Source organism: Rhodnius prolixus, unplaced genomic scaffold (assembly GCF_049639745.1).
Source record: "Rhodnius prolixus isolate KJV_2025 unplaced genomic scaffold, Rpr scaffold_2, whole genome shotgun sequence".
NCBI lineage: Eukaryota > Metazoa > Arthropoda > Insecta > Hemiptera > Reduviidae > Rhodnius > Rhodnius prolixus.
In genome coordinates this window covers 27,172,049-27,195,623 of record NW_027411592.1, presented here as the reverse complement: position 1 = coordinate 27,195,623, position 23,575 = coordinate 27,172,049, and the positions used below count along the sequence as shown (strand labels likewise).

The 23,575-nt window shown below is 36.3% G+C and overlaps 1 protein-coding gene across 18 annotated transcripts in view; it reads left to right on the top strand.

Annotated features, from left to right (window-relative positions):
- LOC141449342 (H(+)/Cl(-) exchange transporter 7-like) overlaps window positions 1-23,575 on the top strand; it is a 131,088-nt gene that overhangs the window by 13,749 nt on the left and 93,764 nt on the right. For all 18 annotated transcript variants that reach the window (XR_012455467.1, XR_012455466.1, XR_012455465.1 and 15 more), the window contains 5 exons: window positions 3,845-4,027; window positions 8,026-8,238; window positions 12,499-12,651; window positions 12,747-12,836; window positions 15,581-15,661. Coding sequence is in view for 15 of the 18 variants with exons in the window: in XM_074118681.1 (XP_073974782.1) it covers window positions 3,845-4,027; window positions 8,026-8,238; window positions 12,499-12,651; window positions 12,747-12,836; window positions 15,581-15,661 (720 nt within the window). In the remaining 3 variants the exon portion in view is untranslated. The remainder of the gene's footprint in view (window positions 1-3,844; window positions 4,028-8,025; window positions 8,239-12,498; window positions 12,652-12,746; window positions 12,837-15,580; window positions 15,662-23,575) is intronic.

The following is a 23,575-nucleotide window of genomic DNA, read 5'->3' as shown; positions in this document are numbered from 1 at the left end:
ACGATGTTAGAATTATTGTAGTTAATGGGGCGGGTGTTGGTATCGTGGTTATGAAGGGGTATTTGAAAGTGGGAGATACCCAGTTCGAATCCCTCGTGTAGCTACTTTTTGTTTTAAAAATGTGAATAGTAAAGTATGCTCTTCCGCCCCCAATCTCGAACCAAATATGGACGTTTTATTTAAGGTCTTTAACACATATCTCCGCTAAAAGTAACTTATCTTTGCTGAAGCTCGGGCGAACGGCTGGAAATCCTCCAAAGAATGGACTACCTAAGGAGTGACCACCACCCAAGGGTTCCTCTCCGTGAATAGTAACTCTCTCTGAGGACATAAAGTGTTATCTTTTAATGTGGAAGGTACTTGGATGGAGCGTTCTCTGTTTCACTCCTCTACCTCACCTATTTTGCTTCTTTTTCATTTCAGTTTACACGTAATTAATAGGGGTGATTGTTCTTTTCTTTTCTAAGGAGTTTCCCCACAATTGAGGTTTTTCTCGCCAAATATGTTTTTTCTCCAATAAACTCTATCCTCAGCATCACTTTCCGTCAAACCATGGCCAGTCATGTCTATATCGACTATAGACCTCCAAGTAAGTCTCGGGCGTCCTCTCCTCCTTCTACTATCCGGTTCCCAATCAAAAACCTGTTGGGACAACCTTTCTGGAGCCATCCTTTTAACAAGGCCAAACCACTGGAGTCGTCTCTCACAGATAACTTCTAGCACCGACTTCTGGACATTCATAATCTCCCGGATCTTATTATTCGTTACTTTTTCTCTTCGGGATTTTCTCGCAGATTTGCGCCAGAAGTCCATTTCGGTAGCTACCAGTTTTTTCTGTTCTTGCGACTCAATTGACCATGTCTCGCAACCATACAACAATACACTTTGTACTAGGGCATTATAAATCATTGTTTTGGTGCTGTCAAGAATATTTCTGCTCCATAATACCGGATTTAGAATAGCAATAGCAATAGGTGATTGTTTATTTTATAGAAAATAATGTTCAAAGCAAATCCTATTATATGTATATTTTTTTGTATTACACATATATTTCTTGCGAATATAATTTTAAATGAGTGATAATTAATTGTTTATCATTCAGTTATTGAAGCTTTTTGAGAATATTTCTCATCGTAGTTAACTGTTTTAACTTAATATGTTTTGCTCGTATCAGTCTTATTGTATGTATTAAAAACAGGTAATCATTTCATATTTGTTCATTTGATACAATATTTGATTAAATAGTTTTGGATCCTCATTATAATCAGTTGGAAATTGTTGCGTCAGGTGTATCCCCTTGACGCCACATTTTTTTTAAACATCTTTAGTTTAGTCTTGTATTAGGGATGAGTGGTTTATATGGGAGTAATAGTTCTCTTAGGTATTGCAAGACTATTGAAATTTTTCGATAAGTTTATTTTATTCTTTAAATTAAAAGCACGCACATCACACTTTTCAAAGTATCAAAATATGTTGGAGCATTGCCAGGCTCCCGGTTAGTGTTATCTTCTAAAGATAACAGCTGACAAGGATCGAAACTTGCAAGTACATTTACAAAAATTTAGCTTAGGGAAGAGTATATTGTGAATCAGCTTTCTAATTTGAAGCAAATCGTAAAATCCTAAAAAAGTGAAGATTTACAAAAGGATATCGTGCCCAGTAATTATTTATGGATTATTCGCTAATTAACTTTCTACCGAGGTGCACACTTTATTTAATGAGAGACGTACACATTTATACAAAAAAAAAAAAAAAAAAATACTTACTAGTGGTAGGTAGAGGTAGAGGTTTCAATTTTAAAAATGAACCAAGAAATGTGGAGGAATAAATAAATAGAAGTTAGAAAGAGAAATGTATGTACTGGTGTAGTCCGAGAGAATTGGAGAAAGCCTACATTTTATTATGTACAAATAATACAGCATTTATCAGAAAATGCTTTAAGAGAATATTGTTTCGGATTTATTAGGTTCTTTTTCTTACAAGCTGTAGAAAGTAGCATTATACATCTGTTGAGATTAAACTTTTTTATTAGAAATGAAGGGATAGACTTCTCCCTGCATGTAAACAGAGAGAGAGAGAGAGAGTGAGAGAGAAATTGTTTTTAAAGAAGGCAATTGAAAGGATTTTTTAAAAAATCTACTAGCGTGGCCATTTCCAAAAATTCAATTGGGTGAGTGGTTAGACTTTCCCAAAAGTGCCATTTCAGTGAGGGTATGGATTTTATTAAACATTAGGAATTAGAATATGTGTAGCTCTATGACTTTTCTTGAAACATTTGTTCAGAAAAATTTGATAAGGACAAATCTTGGCGAGAGGAGTTTTTGGGGAGTACCTCTAATGTGTCATTTTCATTTATTGTTGGACTGCGAATGAGGTTGCGTTAATAACGGATATAGTATTGTAACGAAGTTGACCCGAGCAGAGAAGAAAGGGCTAGATTTTCTAGGAGTTTAGTGACCGTAGCCTATAACGGTCCACCACTGTGTAAAAGTAAGCTAAGGGAGCGGCCCCTGTTGGGGTGGGGGCAGTTTGTGTTTTCCCGGCCAGTGAGTGGCAGGTTGGAGTGAGACAGTCAGAGTTGGAGTGAGACAGACGGAGTCGGAGTGGGGCAGTCCCAGTTGGAGTGGGGGAGTCGCAGTTGGAGTTGCAGTCAGAGTTGCATTGAGTCTCGGTTGGAGAGAGTCAGAGTGTAGTCGGAGTTCGGCAGAGTTAGCCAGTTGGGCAGTTAGTCAGTTAGTGAGTAGAGCTTTGTTAGTGCGGTTGAGACTAGTGCAATTCAGTGCAGTGCAGTCCAGTGGTCAGTCGTGGAACAGTTTTGTGGCGTTACGTAGTGAGTAAGTAACAGTAAACTGTTGAGACTGTTGTAAATGGTAACTGTAATGAGTAGCGTTAGTTGCTAGTAAATGTTAATGTTAGTAATGTTAATGTGTTAATAAATCGAATTACTACTTATAAGTTTAGCGAGTTTTATTATTTATCAAACCCACACTTATTAAATTAACTAGTGGCAGTCACTAGTTGTAATTAAAGTGTTTTTAGTAAAAGGACAAAAACCTTTACAGTATATATTTAAATATCTTCTAAACACTGATTGTTGGTGATCTTTTATATTACTTTGCTATAAGTTAGTATCAGCGCTTAAGGCCATATATGTCTATCACGCCTTATTGTACCCTTAAAGATTGATTTCCTATCAGCGCACCTAAGGCATTGTCCCAGATTAACATTGGGGAATTGAATTAGTATGAACCTGGTTGTGAGGACACGGTGATGAGAACCATTCTCATATTCCCTCATGTTCAATAAAATTGCTGCCTCTTAGACCATACCTGGGGCTTGAAGTCAAGGTTTTTTTTTAAAAGAGATTAAACAATTACAAAATATGATTTTTACATTTTCTTTCTAGATAAACAAAGTTGTATTAATGTGAAATTTTCATATTTAGAGAGTTATAATATAATTATCCTGTAGTAAAAATATAATTTTTAAATCTCCTGAGTCCGAGTAAGTGATTTTTAAACAATGCTCCCTCTCGCTTTGTGTGTTTCTACTGTGTGTTCGTGATGACAATCTCAACAAAGAAAAATACAGGAAGCTGAAACTTTGTATTTCGATTGGTCTTACCAGAGTACCCGATTGTAACTTAGCGACCAAAATCTCTCAACAAGTATTATTTTACAAAAGGAGTTCAACAATTTTTCGAAAGTTTCTCGGAAACGACTTAACTTTGAATAAACGTTGAACTCATGGGGATTAGAACCTGTATTTGTAACATTTTTTTTACTTTAGAAAATTCAGTTAAGAGCACTCTTCGGTTATTTATTTTTGTTTTACTTTTTTTTAGGATGCTTGGTGTCGTCCACAGATGTACGCTTTTTTGGCAACAGGGGCACATGTAGGCGGGACAACTAGGATCTGTCTTAGTATAGGTATAATTTTGCTTGAGTCTAGTGGAGAGATAGCATTTGGCTTGCCAGTATTTATTGTTGTTATAACCACTAAATTTGTTGCTGATAAGTTAACTCATGTAAGTACAAAAATAATATTAATTGCTTACTTAGTAGGTGCTAATAAATAATTTTGCTGATTATAAAGAAATCTCAAATTTAATTTGATTATTAAATTGAGTACGTAGCTCTGTAAATGTTACGTAGATGGTAATCGAGATATTTTGCCACCAGGTGGGTTTTGCAATATGCAGGAAATCATAATATCTATTCCTGGGAACTTTGTCCACAAGTAAAAATACAATCCTCAAATATTTAAGTATCTTCTAAACACTGAAATATTGTTGGATCTTTACTATTACCTTTAAGATACTTTTATTATAGCAAAAATATAATAAGTAATTTGAGTTTTAACATAATGTACCCAAATATCTGAAATAAGCAGTGACCCAATATAGTCTCATCAAATTTTACGAGTCACTTCACATGTTCGTTACTTTGTTGCATACTTTAATTTTAGAAATACATTTGTATGGAAAATTTATGTCGATTAAAGATGTAAGCCTTCAGCAACGTGTTCAGAGTGGCAGCTTTTCTCGAACATACCAAAAAGGAGAATAGGTTTAAAGTCATGAACTAATTGATTGATATGGATGAACATTAAAACCTCTTGACGCTTGTAGGCAATTGATTTTACGATGTCTTTCTGACTTTGTCTACAAAGGGAAACGTATGCAATATACCGCAGTGTAATAACGTTATTTCTGGAGTAAAGAGAACCAGTATTTTGTTGAAGAATTATAAAACAGTGCTAATTTGAAAAATCATAGCTGGGTTTCAATGATCTTATTTAATCATCCATACTTTTTTCGGAGTGTTAAGTACGAGTTCAGTTCATTCCTTAGATGCTAGATCGGTGACTGCTCAATCACAAACGCTTTCAAATAGGGAGATAGGATAAGGCTCTGTGTAGACTACACCCAATTAGGCGAGAGAAATTACAGCTACCTTCGGTTGATGAAACACCAGCCAAGCTTGAAGGGGGGAAGGTATTGTTAGATGCATCCAACGGGTTTTGGCAGGTACCCCTACACCTTGATAGCTACAAATTAACATGTTTCATTACCCCTTTTGGGCGATATATTTTTAAACGTCTACCGTTTGGGATCAGTTCGGGGCCCGAAGTCTATCAGATAAGAATATTTCACATCGAAGATGGGCTGGAGGGTATTGTAAACTAAGCCGATGACATCCTTGTGGTTGGCCGTAATAAGAAGGAACACGACGAAAGACTGAAGGCAGTTTTACAAAGATTGAAGCAGAATGGGGTGACGTTAAATAGATTAAAGAGTAAGTTCGGGACCAGTTCCGTTAGATTTCTGGTACATTTTATAAAAGAAGGCAGGATTTATCCAGACAAAGGTAAAGTTGAGGCAGTACTTAGGCATCCAGCCCCAGAGAATGTCTTACAAGTTAGGCAGATTTTGGGAATGAATAAACTTAATGACATTCATTCCACACCTGGGTAATTTAAATGCTCCCCTCAGAATATTATTAAAAAAAGGCACTTTATGAACATTGGATGTGTAGCAGAAAAAGGCGTGGGAAGAATTAAAGAAAAGGTTGACTTTTACGCCAGTGCTGGTTGCCTATGATAGAAATCTTCCCACAAGAGTGGCAGCGGACGCTTCTAATTTAGGCCTAGGAGCATTTATTGAACAACAACACGAAGTCTGTGGACAGATGGAGAGTGGAGACCTGTGATCTTTAGCTGCCCAAGTAGAAAAAGAGGTTTTGAATTTAACATGGGCTTGTGAACGGTTTTCAGCTTACCTTTTAGGGAAAAGGTTCATTCTTCTTACAGACCACAAGCCACTTGTTCAACTTTTAGATCAGAAGCCCATCTCACAGTTATCAGCCTGATTGCAGAGGTTTAGAATGCGACTGCAAGGTTTTGATTATGAAGTTAGATACATACAAGGCAAACAATTCTTCACACCAGATGTACTTTCTAGACATCCCATTCCCAGTTTGTGGAGAGGCGGAGGATATTTTGGACCAGAAGACCTTCTTGCGTAGTATAGTAGAAGCTCTGACTTGTACAGACATCATGCTAGCACAAGTGAGAGAAGCTCAGGCGGAGGATACAGAATGCCAGCATATTAGAAGGTGCATAGAAGAAGATAAATGGAATAAAGAGACATTAAACTATCGATATCGTTTTGGATTTAATGTTAGCCAAGAGCTGCTGCTGAAAGGAATTAGGTTAGTAATACCCAAAATCTCTCAGAAAGGAGATTCTGTCAAAAATCCATGAAGGGCACATGGGTATTGTTAAATACAGAAGAAGAGCTAACGATTCAGTATGGTGGCCGGGCATTTGCGAAGACATAAAGTCACTCGTAGGTAACTGCAAAGAATGCCTGCAACTGAGGAAGAATCCACGAGAACCTCTTGCCTCCAGTGGTCTTCCTTGGCAGATTTGGCCAAGTTCCAAGGTAAATGGTATTTGATCATTCAAGACTACTATTCTAGATATTTGGAGGTTATTTTTGTAGATAGACTAACATGTGAGGATGTCACAGAACGAAGAAAAATGTTTTCGCTCGTCATGGTATTCCGTGCATCGTGAGGCCAGATGGGGGAACTCAGTTAACTTCTGAGGATTACAAAACATTCACAAGCACTTATACTTTCGAACATAGAACTTCCAGTTCAAGATACCCTTAGTCGAATGAAGAGGCAGAGAAAGGGTTGACATTGCCAAGCGTATTCTCACAAAATGTGACGATCCCAATTTAGGCCTCTTAGCCTAAAGAACCACAGCCATTAGAAAGCGGTTTGTCGCCGGCAGAATTGATGTACGGCAGAAAAATACGGTCTTTACTTCCCTCAATTAAGAACTATTGTTCAGTTACAAGCGTCCAAATAAATCGTTTAAAAATAAAGAGCAGTTTTAAACAAAGGAACCAAAAGAAATACAATCAACGAAATCGTGTGAGGCGTTTTAGAGAGCCAGCGAGAAACGAGCGTGTGTTGATACCCGACCTGAAACGATATGGTTAGGTACAACAGGAAGTCAACCAAGGGCTTACACTGTCCAAACGAATGGGGGTGTGGTAACAAGTAACAGGCGTCTATTGGTGTCAGCTGAGAAGACAGCAGAAAGTAAATCTAGGGAAACATTGCAGAACATACTAAACCATTAGAAGATTCCCAACCAGAAGAGTGAAGACTTCTACTGCAGGATCCGGCTGTGAGAACTTTGAAGTTGGTGACAGATAGAGGAAGTCGAGCAAAGAAAAAGCCGGTGCGTTACAGCGATTCAAATTTCGTTTAATCGGTTAAAGTGCACTTTTCTATTCTATTGTATTTTATTATATATTTTTAATTTATATATGTACCTAGTGATAGGGCAACACTTTATGCAGGGAGGTTAACAGTGCGTGGAGCGATAGATGTATGCTGGTAAAATACACGTGGTTGTTTCTCTGGTACTTTGGCATTTCATTAACAGTACAGTATCTATCATCGTTCGATAATCCATTTAAATATGGTTGCATTCGTTACAAACTTATTTGGAAGAAAAGACGCTGTTCGATACGCATTTACTACCATCACCTCTTCCGTATTGAAAATGTCTCATTGAACATGAAGGAAACACTTACTTTAAATTGAATTATCCCAAATAGACCCATTGTCTTACAAGTTATTTCTTGCCATGATCACGATGTGAATTCTATGAATATGCGGACAATGTGGATGCATAATGGAATTTAATGCTCACCTTGCAGTTTTATAAGGAAACGTAAACATACGTAGTTACTAACAGTTCATTCAAATATAAATACCAACAATGAATAAGTATGAAACTAATCAGAGTTAACGTGAAAAGAGGAACCAACAGTAATTGCTATTATGGCTGGGTACTTTTTTAAATTTTTTTTTCAGAAAGCTTTCGATAGCGAGGAGGTGTATTGGTGGTAAAGAAAAAGTTAGAATACTTTTGTCTGTTTAATTCTGGTCTACATAAACTGCTTTGCTCCTAATTTTTTTTATAATTTTGAAACGTTTACAGCCCATCTATCATTCTGAATGTCTGATGAAAGGAATGCCATTGTTAGAAAGAACGGTTCCACCAAACTGTTCTTGGATTCCTGTACGAAATATAATGAATAAAAACGTAGTAGCTTTACCACAAGTTACAACTGTTGGAGCTATTGTGCATGTTTTAAAAAATACCAAACATAATGGATTTCCTGTGGTTGATCCAGACTTCTCTTCTGAGGAGGTAAATAAGATTAAATTCTGATTACATAATAATAAGATTTTTTAAAAATTTGTGTATCTGAAAAGGCTATCAAAATTATAATCCAAATAGGATTTTCTGGAAAGCAGCCAAATTTTTAAATTGTATGAATTACTCAGTTGACATTCTCTTGACGCTCTATTTATTACTACGTACTAGTTTCTTCAAATAAAAAAAAAAAAGAAATAAAGTAACGCTTATTTTTTCACTTTGCATCCAACTACCGAATTAGGTGTGGATGGTGGCAAATAGCAAACGTATTTTACAATGAATAATTAACCATTAAATAAAATCCAAGGCCTAGACCGAGAATCGAACTCATTATCACAATACATCTTAGCTTTGCAGATTTCGCGTCTAACCGTTCGCTTGTCTGTCGTAGCTTCTACATTCCACAGCCAAATATAAAATATTGTAGATACCCTTTTGAACTTCACATTCTTTATTTTTGAAACCAGCTCCAGTTATGTGTTTCTTCTTTCCTATTCCATGTTAAACGTGAATTTATAGCCTTTTTTTAAATACTATTTAGGCTCAAATCCTTTTTTCTCGTGCCGCTGCCAAAAAAGTTCCACTCTGTTGTTTCTATTTACTTATCTGCACCATACCTGATACCAGCAGGTCCAGACTTTTTCTGAGAATTCACAGCTTTCTCTGTTCGCTTGCTTTCAATTTCTATTCCGTAGTAGGACTAGATCACTGGTATATTAAAACTGTCCGGTAGGACAGTTGTATAAGGGTTGATCGTCAAAAACTGCACGAAATAGCGTAACGTTAAAAAACACCCAACTTTGACAATTTTTTTCTCTTTTTCTATAAAAGATATAATTCCCAAATTTTCTTTAAAATGTAAGGCAAACCCTCCTTTATCACTGTAATTTTTTGCAACAACCCAGATTTAGTAGATTTTGAGAAAAATGTTGCCGAAAATGAGCAAAAACAGCTTTTTCAGAAAATGTTCTTGTTCTTGTTCTTCTTGTTGTTGTTGTTACCTTTTTTGTAAACAACGTAGCGCCTAAACGCGTGAACCGATTTTCATGAATGAGGTGTCATTCGTTTCGGAATTTTATGTAGATGTGCCTTTTGGGGGTCTCGACGCTGTACATCAAATGGGGGAGGAGTTAGCCCCATATATGTGAGGCCCCTTCTCAAAATTATTATTACTAATAACTCTGAAAATGTTGACCCGATTTTAATAAAATTTGGCAGGATGAAAGTTTTAGGGCACTCCTACGTAACATTTAAACGACGTTCTGCTCTTACCCTTATTAGGGGGAAGTATGGTAATCGTTTCAAATTATCGAAACGTGAACCGATTTTCATGAATGAAGTGTCATTCGAATCGAAATTTTGTACAGATTTGCACTTTAAAAGTCTCGTCGCTATGACTCATAAGGAGGGGAGTTTGCCCCACCCAAATAAGGCCTTTTCTAATTCTATAATTCTATTATTACCAATATTTCTATTACGCTTAGTTCGATTTGGATAAAATTTACCACGAAGAAGTGGTTAAAGCTCCTCTACCTGGCTGTGAAGTGCCACCATGCTCTTACACCTACTAAGAGGAAGTACTGCAATCGTTAAAATTATCAATGAGTGAACCTATTTACATCAATGAATTCGATTCAAAATATTTGCCTTTTAGGGAGAAGTACTGTAATCGCAGTTTATTTTTCTTACTCCTCTTAAAAGGAAGTACTGGAATCGCTTTTTAATTTTGCTATTTACGTACAAATACCTTCCTATTTTATTCAAAACGCTTTCTCTAAAAAATTGTTATTGAGGATGGTTTGGGCACCGCAACTATAATCATTCTTTAAAAAGATCGCTCCACTGGTAGTTACGGTTTGGACTTAACACCTTTTTAGGTTATAATGGTAGAATTTATTATTCCAAATTTTAATAAAATCTGTAAAGCAGATATGTAACTTTGCAAAACAGATAAAAAGGAAAATCTATCCAAAAAGTACAAAAATCTCCTTAACAAAAACTTACAGTTTAAAATGTTAAGTATAAGGGTTGATTAAACGCCAAAAGGTACACAAATCAGCAGTACCCAACATTTCATTAATACTTCATTAATATTTAAGTAATTTTACTGCATTAAATTTCATTAATATTTTTTTGAATTTATTAGAGGTCACAGACCCTTATGCTGGCCAGTTCATTCATAATTTTTTTTTTTATTGATTTAAATCGCGTCAACATCTGAGGTTATTGGCGCCCGGAGTTTTTTTCAGTGCACTGCCGGCCTCCGGACAGTGTTCTCTCGTTACAGACAACACTGTCCATCACCGGCCAGTGAGCTGTAAGAAGCTCTTAGGAAGAGAAAATCTAAGGGTCAGCAGCTGGATTCGAACCCGGAACCTCCACGTGGGAATCCGATACGCTAACCGCATAGCTAATCCCTTCCCTTAGTTCATTCATAATATTTTATTTTTTGTTATAATTATGATAAAATGTATATTATATCTTCGTAATTAAATAGGTACTTTATTATAGCTTTATTCCAAATTATTCTTCTGATTTATCTTTATTAGGCCCTTTATTCTGAGTAGTCACCTATACATGCATGTTAAAATAGAAAAAGACAAAGTTAGAGTCGGCTACTGTTTAAATTTGAATCACGGATTTAAAACAATATTTCAGTCTAGAATTCTTCTTACCGAAGTATTTGTGAGTACAAATAACGCATAGGTAATATCCAGTAAATTATTCAACAATAATTATTCATTTCTCAATTGTAATTTAATGTAGTCCCTCTAATTTTACTTATAGTAGGTAAAATACTGGTATAATTAGCTGTCATAAAAATATGCATATCTTATATTCCAAATATATAACACTGTGGTAAGAATACCTAGATTGAGAATTGAAGAAAACTATTATTTACTATAAAGCCAGATTAATTATTACCTATTATTAAAAAAGCTTGACTACTAAATAAAGTAACAATTGCTTTAATCGAATTACGAACTTCAACCGAAGATTTTTATTTAAAAATAAAAATAAATAAATAAAATAAACAAAATCATTGTTAAATGTTGGTGCAAGCATTTTTGAAAAAAGTTTTTGAATTTTTTAGCCTCATATTTTTTTTTATAAAGTTTTTTTTTTTAACCTGTGATTAATAGTTTGTTGATTAGATATTACAGTCAATCTAAGAAATAGTGTTCTATTTGAACAAATATTTTGTAGATTAAAATGGCCAGCATAAGGGTCTGTGACCTCTAATAAATTCAAAAAAATATTAATGAAATTTAATGCAGTAAAATTACTTAAATATTAATGAAGTATTAATGAAATGTTGGGTACTGCTGATTTGTGTACCTTTTGGCGTTTAATCAACCCTTATACTTAACATTTTAAACTGTAAGTTTTTGTTAAGGTAGATATCTTGTAATGTTTATTACATTATACGCCAGAAGACAGGACAGTAGATTGTGGAGGCTAATTATTACAATAATTTAAAATAAGAAAAATGAAGAATTCACGAAAAAAGATTGTAACTGGAACAACAATTAAAATCGTTTATTTCTTAATGATGAAAAAAGTAAAGAGGACGGGACTGCTGGAATTTGTGATTTAATTCGATCTTGTTATCCTCAATCAGTGCTCCTGTTTTACTGCTTAGTAATCTATACCACATAAGCACTATCCAGAAAATGTAAATATAATATTTGAGAAACCTGAAAGTTTCAAGCACATAACTTTACTCCTGCTAGATGGTGAAATTGTTTTGGTATGCAGGATATTTTTCATCCTTTGTGCAGGTAATTAATGAGAATAGATAAAAAAAAGTAAAAGTTTACATTTAGAAGCAGAGTTAGAAGTTAGTTACAAAATAAGGAAGAGGAAGACGTATAGTTGTAAAGATTTAAGACCTGCCAAGCCTTATAGGAGATCGAACCTTCCTTGTGGCGATGGGAAAGGCTCTTATTCTTAGAGTAGAGAGTTCCCTCAGCAGTCTGCGAAAGATTACGCAGGACTGGTTAAACTGATTGGCAATATGAAAATATATATTGAAGTTGTTTAAACCATGATTATTTTATTCAGACAGTGTTTAGTCAAATTTTCCATGAAGTCACTTATTCCTTATGAATACTTTTGATTTGCCTGCTTTCTTAAATTTAATATCTGTTAAATTTTAGCTGAGCTAGCAGCAACCTCTCATAGTCCATGTTTTGTAATATGAAAATTTTCAGTTCTCACTTTATAATTTTTTTCCCCCCGAACTTTTAGGATGGTTTTGAATCATACGGACAGTTACTAGGATTAGTTTTGAGGATAAATTTGATAATCATTTTGAAGCATAGATTGTATGCATCAGAATCATTTGAAGAAAATTTGAATGTTCTAAGAAATAATGCCGGCCGCGGTGAAATGGATTTTAAGGTATAAATTATTTATTTATTTGAAATAGTGTTTCTATTATCGCTTTTCTTAATCTTACAATATTAAAATTGATCTTTAATTGCGGTGTGTTTAAGTTACAAGATATTAAACATTTAAAAGAAGAAGAAGACAACACTGTTGATCTGGGCCGATTTATGCACACATCACCATTCTTTGTTCAAACGGTAATCTTGGATGCATTAGATCATTTATTATTTTTGAGCAGTACAACAAATAGAGCAAAACCAATAGAAATTTGGTGTTCTCATCATTAGTCAATCTTTAAATGAACCATTAAAGAAGAATATGCTAACATAATTAGAAAACAATCTATTGCCCATTATTAAATGTTGCCTAAAAAATGCTATGGTTACTAAACATTTTCAGTTTACGCGCTAGAGATGGGCTAAAATGTAATCAATTATATCCAATTGAATTAAAACAAAATTTAATTTTAATCATTATTAATATCTGATATGGGCACTTACAAGGTTTACTCTCAACTTAAATATTTAAATAAAAACCTTATACAACTGTACTACCGGACAGTTTTACTACTTCATAAATAAATAAATTTCTTCCAAAAAGGTAGTTGACTTCATTGTTATAAAAGTACACAATGATAAAATTGCCCTGTTGAAAGAAGCGTAACGCCTAGCTCTTCTCAAAACCCATTAAAAATAAACATTTCTAGAAAAAAAAAGAAGCAAAAATAAAGGCCTAACATCCATTTTGTCCAAGATCAAAAGAAACTTTTCGGCAACTACCTAGAAAATTGCAGAATACAGAAGAGCTCTCTTTTTTTATTAATATTAAATATTAATTCTGATTAATTTTAATTGATTGAATTAAATTCCAAATTTAGTTATAATCAGCTTAGGCGATTACATTTTTTAAGTCAATCAAATTTTAAGCGATTAAATTTTTATAACCACAACTTGGCCATTGGTTGAATCAGGATCGGCCCTTGTTTAATGCACCTTTATTTGTCTAGCTGGTCCCTCATCATGATCAATGTTATCACTGTTCTCAAACTCGGCACCTTCACTCTACCAACCAGCTGCCTCATCTCCATCAATATTATCACTTTACTGAAACTCGACACCTTCATTTCTACCGATACGAGTGGTATCAATTGTAGAAAGTGCTTGGAGAATTAGGAAAATCTTTTGAAATATCTTCTCTCTAACTATTGTTCCCTTTCTATTCCCAAAGACCCCCTCCAAAAATTGTGAAGTTGACTCCCTTTGTCCACATCTCAATATATTGTTGAGGAGAGTGCTTGAAAGAAATATAGCGATCGCTATAGACTCATAAGACTCAGGAATCGTACTGGGATCACATCCTGTCTTCATCCCTTGCAAGCCAATAAGGTACCACGCTAGGAGTCTTTTGGTCTTCTCATGAATTCTCAACAAAAGTCTGGGGTATAGGGCAAGGTGTCTCAAATAAGTAACTGTTAACTAGTTGCATCTAATTTTGCTTGGGTGGCTCTTTTAGTATTCTATCCTCACGGATTTTGTGTTGAGTCATGTAATATTAGGAGAGCATAATAAAACACATTTTCTTTCCTTTCCAAACGTGGTTGCTGGCCGGATGGTTGTACTCATAGTGTCTGTAGTTTCTAGTCTGGGAGAGACCCACCTGTTCAAAACCCTGTAACCGAAGAATTGCTTGCTGCCATTTCGAGTTTTGGCTCCTGATGCTCTCTTGCGAAACCCTGGTTATAATCCTAAATTTGAGAATGCTAGTTTCTGCAGCAAATTTAAAGTAGGGCAACCTCCTATAACTTGAGGATCAGACGCTTTGGATACTTCTCCTACCTAATTCAGAGAAACTCCCCTAGCGAATTCTAGGCTTTTGGCACACTCGTAGCTCTTTCAAGTTTTTATATCCATTTTTCAAATAAGGGATATCGACTGTTAAAAGTTCAATTTTTGAAATTTCTAGTGCAGATTGTTTCTAATTTAAAATAATAATAATAATGTCAGTTCGAAATATTGATCTCCTCCTATTGCTGGAAATAAGAGAGCAGATTCAAAATCTTCGTTAGGTTTCTGTTTTATAAAACAGTATAACTATAAACATAAAATACTAAATACTACAGTATTAAGGAGTTTTATTGCTTTATTAGTTTGTTTTATCATCCAAAATGGTTACTTTCCAAATTATTCTTCGGATTGGTTGTGTATTCCTGGTTTAGAAAATATTTACACAATATTCATTACCAGTGTTGCTCTCAGAAAAGTTGTTTTCGCAGAAAAGGAGTTTGGACCCAGGCTGGCGTAGCAACGGTTCACTCTTTACAAAGAAATTAACAAAATATATATTTTTCTTTAATTTTGCATGTTAATGTTTTAAATTTTATCGAGTTGCGTCAGGCCAATCAAAGTGCCCGTATGAAGTGAAGGCAGGGGCTCCGATGAATTTTAGTACACTTAATGATTTTTTGTTTTATTACATTAAGTGAGAAATGTCGAAATTCTGAATTAGAAGGATATTAATAAAAAAAGAGAGCTCTTCTGTATTCTGCAATTTTCTAGGTAGTTGCCGAAAAGTTTCTTTTGATCTTGGACAAAATGGATGTTAGGCCTTTATTTTTGCTTTTTTTTTTTTTTTTCTAGAAATGTTTAATTTTAATGGGTTTTGAGAAGAGCTAGGCTTTACGCTTCTTTCAACAGGGCAATTTTATCATTGTGAACTTTTATAACAATGAAGTCAACTACCTTTTTGGAAGAAATTTATTTATTTATGAAGTAGTAAAACTGTCCGGTAGTACAGTTGTATAAGGTTTTTATTTAAATATTTAAGTTGAGAGTAAACCTTGTAAGTGCCCACATCAGATATTTTCTTTGTGTACAGTAGTATCCAACAAATCTAGTTTGTGTAATAATTAAGAGTCGAAATTTAATTTCCGTAATATTTGCAGGAGACGTCATTCTCCACAGTGTATTCTTTGATGACCAGATTGGGAATGAGGCACTTATTGGTTGTGAATCAATCAAATGAGGTAAATATTACGAGTGATTAATTAAGTGATGGCTGTGCATTGAAACCTCAATTTTACTTCAGCAAGTTCACTTTTACTTTTAAAATAGTGTTATTCGCACAAGTCGATAAATTCCTTTATTTATTGTAGGCATATTTCCATTAAATACTGATTCAAAAAAATCAAAAACATTGAAAAATCAACTTTCTGAAAAAAAGTGGTAATTCCCGTGGTACGTTTTTCGTTTTTCTTCTAACATGATATTCTAACAATACATGTACCCCAAGACTGTTAAGACTTAGGACCGTACAATATATTGAACTCTAAAGGAGAGCTGCCCATTTCAAATAGCTGAAGTAAATTTAATAACATTTTCTTGAAACAATTTTTAAAATTAATGTTGATCAACAAAAATACCTTAAGTATTGGAAAAATGAGACTTTTTTTAAAAAAAAAGAAACTAGGAAGAAAGATAATGCGGTTAAATTTTCACTCAACAGCTACATTTGTGAAGAAAAATAACCCCATGCATTCTAACCATAATTCAGTAAACTAAAACTTGGACTAAGTTTGGATTAGATTCCTTGGGGAGTTGAAGTCTATTCCACGCGTTCCATAAACACTCTTGTGCACCTTTAAGTTGGAGCACCACTCCAGTTCTGTTTTTTTGAGCCTCTGTATAATGGTTGAGTTATCAGTATAGGGAAGAAGTTTTTGCTTCCCTAAAGTGCAGACCTTTCAGTCATACATGCCTTTCAAACTACTAGGACATACTCAATATGTGTAAGGCTGAAACTTTCTGTCAAACCTAACAGTGCTAACGTTGATAGGTCAAAGCATCACGTGGTCGAAGATCGTCTGGATGACCGCTTCGTTTAGGAGTAATGCCGTTGGGTAATGGACTGGTGAACTTAGGCAAGAGAAATAATGAACTAATAAAGAAAAATATGACTAATAATTAAGCTTTTTTCTTGTTATTGGTGTACGATTTCCTCCAATTACTACGACTATTTGTGCGTCTACGCTTTGTTGGGCTCTGGCATTATGCATTACCGCAACTTTTTAGGCCCTCTGAGGGTCTAAATTGACCTTAAAATCTAAACATCAATTCATAGTAATGTACGAAGTTATCAACTATTAAATATTTTCAAGTATTAATACGTAAACAAAACTCCTAATGAAGAAAATTGCTTGATCGAATGAATAGGCTTTTACTTTCAAAGGAAACAAGTAGTTTATTATAAAATAATCCTCTTTGTAGAACAATTAGATTTCAAGAAATGTAATTAATGAGGTAAGGAAATGTCGTGTGAGTGTTCTGGTCAGGTTTTTTCCTGAAAAATTATCTAAATGCCGGTGAACCTTTATTTGGTTTTGCCTTTGGTTATTCTGACAAACAAAAGAGAATATCACCTGAAACTCTTGATAAGAAGTAGATAATAATTGAAAGAAATGTTGCTTAGACAGTTGGATGAGATCATCAGAAAGAGCAACTCGACACAATGCCAATGGAATTTATGTCTATTGGAGAAGGTTTTTTAATTTCAATTGACTATTGGCTAAGTTATATGATCTCAAAAACCATCAACAAACCGAATAGTCCTTGTGCATTGTAATCTAATTGAAGTGTTATTTTACTGCATAGGTTGTAGGCGTAGTAACAAGGAAAGACATTGCTGTTTTCAAATCTGAAATTACTTGTTGCTCTGTTGCAACTAAAGTGGTTCCATTTGTTCCATGAGTGAAGACAATACACCATGTGATAGATGAGACTTAAGCCTTAATAAAATAAATAGATTGTCTAAAAATAATATACTATTTATTTAAAATAAATTAAAAATGATTCGAAAGCACAAGGTGGGGGCTAAAGAAGTAAGCTGTAAGAAGTAAACTGATTTAAGGTTTATTAATTTAGGATATGTGTCAATTTTAGCTAATGTATTGTCTTCGGTATAGTGGCTATTGCTCATCAGTTTCTTGCACTCATTCTTTCTGAATTCGCTTAGTATTTAGCTAATTTTTTGTTTGTTTTTGGGTATTTCCTCATAAACCTCTTTGGTTATATCCGTGAGTTTTCTTTAGTTTTTGCCTCTATTGTCAAGAATCTCACTGTTTACTAATTGGCTACTATTTCTTAAGTGCTTTGTATGTAATTAACAATGTAGTTCTAACATATTTGTGTTTATAATTCAATTAAAAATACTGGAAATGTGATCATATTAATTAATTCGAACGGATTAATTTTTCAGCCAATTTTTAGTACTGTTACTTACTAATACTTTCAAAGGAAACAAGTACAATATTATAAAGTAATATTCTTTGTAGAACAAATAGGTTTCAAGAAATGTAATTACGGTTTAATTATCTTTGCTAAATTCTTTGCAATTTTCAAAATAATAATAATAATATTTATTAGGGAAGGGATTAGCTATGAGGTTAGCATACTGGACTCCCACGCGGAGGTCCCGGGTTCGAATCCAGCAGCTGACCCTTAGATTTTCTCTTCCTAGGAGCTTCTTACAGCTCACTGTCCGGTGATGGACAGTGTTGTCTGTAACGAGAGAACACTGTCCGGAGGCCGGCAGTGCACTGGAAAAAGCTCCGGGCGCTAATGACCTCAGCTGTTGATGCGCAAAAAAAAAAAAAAAAAAAAAATTGTAAAATTTTTTTACAAACATGTACTTTATATACATAGCAATGGCGTCAGCCGTCTGCTGGTGTTTCTATGGAAACTTTCAATACATTATTTTGAAATTATTTTTTCAAAATAAATAAATGTTTTTTAAAATCATTTATTTAGTTACAATCAACGAGTTGGGTTATAAGCAACATGGGAGAAGTTACCCAGCGGTAACACTTCAATAACATTCTAAATTCTACTGACTCTCTTCATCAGAGAGGAGATCGCGAGGCCACTGCCTTTTAAGACGTCTGGAAGTGCTGTCTGGAAATGTTCTGGAAGATAGATGTTGTATGAATGGATTGTGATGTGATTGAATGTTAAGATGGAAGTTTCTGTAACCTGTTTTTACAACTTGGGTGACGAAAGAAAAGTTTGATTGGTAACGTAGAAAGGAGCGTTTACTATAGAGCGAAGAATTTTAGACTTTAAGGACTGGATCCTTTGCAGATTTGAGCGTTTGGTTGAACCCCACAGTTCGATGCCATAAGCCCAGACTGCCTTTAATGTACTTTCTTTTTTTTTTTGGCATTAGCTGTTAAGCCTTAGCCATTTAATATTTTTACATATACAAGTCGTTTGTTGTCCAGAGTGAGTTTTGGTCCGTTGTCGAGTAGTCTTTTCAGTTGACGGAAGCGTCTGTTGAGTCCTGTCCTCTTAAGTAGATTATGAGGGTTCCATGTAAGTCTTCTGTCAAGGTAAAGCCCAAGGATGTGAACTACGTTGACTACTGGTAAATAAATAAAAATAAATCCGATATAAGAATGAAGAGACATCAAATAAATAATTAACACTAGAAAAAAATGAATAAAGCATAATGCAAGCAATGCAGGAGAAAGCAGTTATAAAAGAAAAAATTAAATAAAAAGGAAAGTTAACAAGAGTTAATAATCCAATATCTAGCCTTCCAAGTAAGGCGGAATATTTGATCAAAGCGTGAGGATGTTAGTCTGATAAAAATGTAATTATTTCGGCACTGGAGAAAACGCATTTATTAGAATAAAGTAAGCGAAATACTTCCAAAAGTGAGCATTCTACTTGGAAATGTCACAAAACTGGGTTGTGGGATTGTTAAGTTAAGATTGTAGCTGCTCCGAATTTCTCTTTTCTTAAGCTCTTTCCTTAATAATCTCTTTTCTTAGGCGACCTGTATTCCAGAAGAAAAAGAATCTTCAGGCAGTACATGAGTTAGAGATGAAGTGTGAAACACTAAAGTGGTTCTACAGCTGATTTTATTGCCAACATCTAATTAGAAGAGGATGATGGTAAGGGGAATAATTTCCTGATGAACAATCTCTGAGATTTTTCTTACATCCTTTCGACTGGAAACCCAATTTTTTAAATATTCCTAGATATTTATTCTACTTGAGTATCAGCGATCCCATTAGATTTTGGTTAATATGAAATTATGACACATAAATCAATTTTATGTAAGCCTAATAGAAACTGAAATGCAATCCATCGTCCGATTTCATTTTTTCGGGTATTCCTGAAGTATAAAGTAATTAGTTTGTTCGCTACTTCTATTTCTCGCCTTGTTTTAACGTTAAATACTTAGCAAATTTGGAAACAAATCTATTTTTACCGTTAAGAATTTATTTCAGTCTATTGTTATGATGTCCAGGTGAATGATCTCCAGAAGTTGAGTGGATAAAATTAGGCTTAAATGGTATCGTGTCATATTATGTTGTAGTGTAAGTTAGAAAGGGAACTGTAAGGAACCAGCAACAAAATTTAGGTAAATAGGTTGCTAAGCGATATTTGCGTTTATGCTGAGTATGTCAGGTAAGGTTATTATAGATCTAATCCGATGTGAAAAATAGTCAAAAGGAAGGGGGGCGGACAAAGACGCAATTAAACTTAAGGCTGGAATAGTGGGGGACGCCACCAGTCTTCAGAACACTTTGCAAATTAACCATAAACTTTATTCACAATTAAAATGTCTCCGAGGAGATACAGACAAAATATATACAACTAGTGAAATAATAATAGATCTGAACACCACAGTGTATGTGACCCTTATACTCTTTGGTGCGGAATACGCACTACTTTCAATGAATAAGTATTGGTACAAAACAATATACAACGGGGAAATTAATTAGACTAATTATTTGTACAAGGCACAATATATCAGGGAAGACTTAATTGCAATAATTATTGTACAAGGCGACATACAACAGGGAAAATAATTAGACTAATTATTTGTACAAGGCACAATATATCAGGGAAGACTTAATTGTAATAATTATTATACAAGGCAAGATACAACAGGGAAAACTTAGAACAATTGGTTGTACTAGGCAACATACAACGGGGAAGTTAATTAGAATAGTTATTTGTCCAAGACAATATACGTATATCAGGGAGGAATTAATTGTAATAATTATTGTACTTATGTGAGTCTCTATCCTTAAAGTCCAAAGGTTTGAGCTCATTAAATAATAAACTAAGACACAGTTTTCTTAGAACCTTGTGAACACAAACCACAGTTTTAATAATAATACGCACAACAAGAAAAAGCTGATGCTAACATGGCCGACATTCTTCTTCACAGTGACGCTTGGCTTGCATCCTACTAGGACCTCCCCTCTCTCTCCTTGCTCACCCAATTCCGCCAACTGACTAAAGGGAAAAACAAGTCTGGGGGGCCGCTACTCTTGGGGAATCAAACATCCTCCCCCGCAGTGGACTCGCAGAGATCCACTTACTGAGTTGGCAGGGGGCAAAGCTTCCGGACAGGCCGGCTGATCAGTCCTGAAGTTGTCCTGACCTCGGCCACCCTGGCCACGTTGTCTCGGCCATGGTGAAGCTGGACGATTCGGCCTATGGACCACTGCAGTGGAGGAAGGTTGTCGTCCATGATCATGACTATTTGTCCCACTGCCGCGGGGAAGGAGGGCGAATGCCATTTGAGCATGGCTTGCTGCTCGAGGAGGTACTCCTTGTGCCATCTTTTCCAAAACTGTCCAACAGTGAGCTGTGCCATTGCCCACTTCGATTTGAGTGCAGTGCGAGGAGTTAAAGAGCCATCGGGAGGTAGTGCAGTCATAGGTCGCATAATCAGAAAGTGACCTGGAGTCAGGACTTGCAGATCATCTGGCGAGGACGAGACGGCGGTGAGAGGTCTGGAATTTAGTATGGCTTCAATTTGACAAATGATTGTGAGGAAACACTCCATGGTGGGCTCTTGAGTGCCTAACGTGACCTTCAGTAATCTTTTAGTAGATTTAACGGCTGCTTCCCAGAGACCTCCGAAGTGTGGTGCTCGAGGGGGGATGAAATGCCACTCGATACTTCTTTTGTTGGATTCTCTTAGGATGGCCTCCTGAGACTTGGCGTCATTTAGTAGTGCAGATACCTCCTTGAGTCTTCTTTTGGCTCCGACGAAGTTAGTGCCGTTATCCGACCAAATGTGACTCGGCACACCCCTCCTGGCAACGAAGCGGTTCAGGGCAGCTAAAAATGCCTGTGTTGTGAGGTCTGTGACTAGTTCCAGGTGTATGGCCTTGGTGGAAAAACAGACGAAAATGGCGAGGTAAGACAGGAGGACTTTGGCTGAACACAGGGAAGCAATTTTCACGTTGAAGGGGCCTGCGTAGTCTATGCCAGTGGTGGTGAAGGGTGATGAAGCGCTGGCTCTTCCTTCGGGCAGTTGACCCATGAGTGGGTTGAAGGGTGTTGGCTTGACACTGAAACACTTGTTACAGGCTCCCAATTGTCGGCGGACAACATTCTTACCATTAACAATCCAATATCGACTTCTCAAAAACGCATGAGTGGCAGTGGGGCCTACGTGGAGGTTGGATATGTGGGCATCTTGTATGACCAGGGCCGTGAAGGGGTGTTGCGAAGGCAACAAGGCAGGGTGCTTTTGATATTCGGGGACATCGGCCAGTCTGAGTCTCCCTCCAACTCGCAACACTCCATCAGTGTGCAGAAATAGGCCTAAGGTTTTAACGAGGCGTAGTCTAGGCCGGGGGGACTGAGCATCCTCAATTTCCTCGGAAAGCGAGTGCTGTTGGGCTCGGACTATTAGAACTCGCAGGGCTTCGTTACGTTCCTTTACATTCAATGGACCTGACATACGATGTACTGGATTTCTAGTATTGTGGGCGAATCGCAGGCACCAGGCCACTACATTCTGCAGAGTGTACAGACTGGAAAATTTAGTCTCTAATTCCTCAGGGCAGGGCATTACACTTGACACATTAAGGGCCTGGGAGCGAATTTCTGCTCCTACGACAGGGTCAGACAAAGCGGCACTTACTTGCCCAAGGGGCCATGACTCGTGGTTTGATTTCAACCAAGGGGGACCTTCCCACCATAACTGGTGACTCACTAATTCTTGAGGACGTACTCCACGTGAGGCACAGTCAGCGGGGTTTTGTGAGGAGGAGATGTGGAACCATTGCGAGGCGGGTACTTTTTCTAAGATAGTGGCTACTCTATTTCCCACGAACACCTTCCAATGCGGAGGTGGCGTTGCTGTAATCCAGGCCAGGGCAATGGTAGAATCCGAAAAGGCTAGGATGATCTGAGTGGTTATCCGAGGGAAAAGTAATCTGACCTTATTAATCGTAAGGGCAAGTAGGTGGGCCGCACAAAGCTCCAGACGAGGGAGCGTGACCGGTTTCATGGGGGCCATTCTGGCTTTAGACATGACCAGGCTAATGACAGTGTCCTCAGACTGGGACACAAGGTAAACCACGGCCGCATAGGCTCGCTCAGACGCGTCAGCAAAACCCACTAAATAACACTTAGGATTGGGTAGAGACAAAAATCTAGGGATGTGAATTTTAGACAGGTCAGGCAGGGAGACAGCGAACTGAGCCCATTCCTGGACAATTGATGAGGGCAGGGGATCATCCCAATCAAAGGAGGCTTGACAGACTATTCTAAATATTGCACGAGCGAAAACTGTTACGGGGATCAGCCATCCCAAGGGGTCAAAAACTTTTGCAATCTGACTGGCTAATTGTCTTTTAGTTTGAACATTAGGAACGGAACGGATTAGAAAGTGGAAGTAATCTTGAGCAGGGTTCCAACAAAGTCCGAGGATTTTCAATTGTGACTCCTCATCGTTTTCTAAACAGACTGAGGACATGGCTGGAAGCAGATATTCAGAGGGTATTTTATTTAATAATTGCGGATGATTTGAGGCCCACTTTCTGAGTTCAATTTGAGCCTGACTCAATAATTGGATTAACTGATCTCTGGATTGCAATGCCACTTCTAGAGTAGGGCCTCCTCCAGAA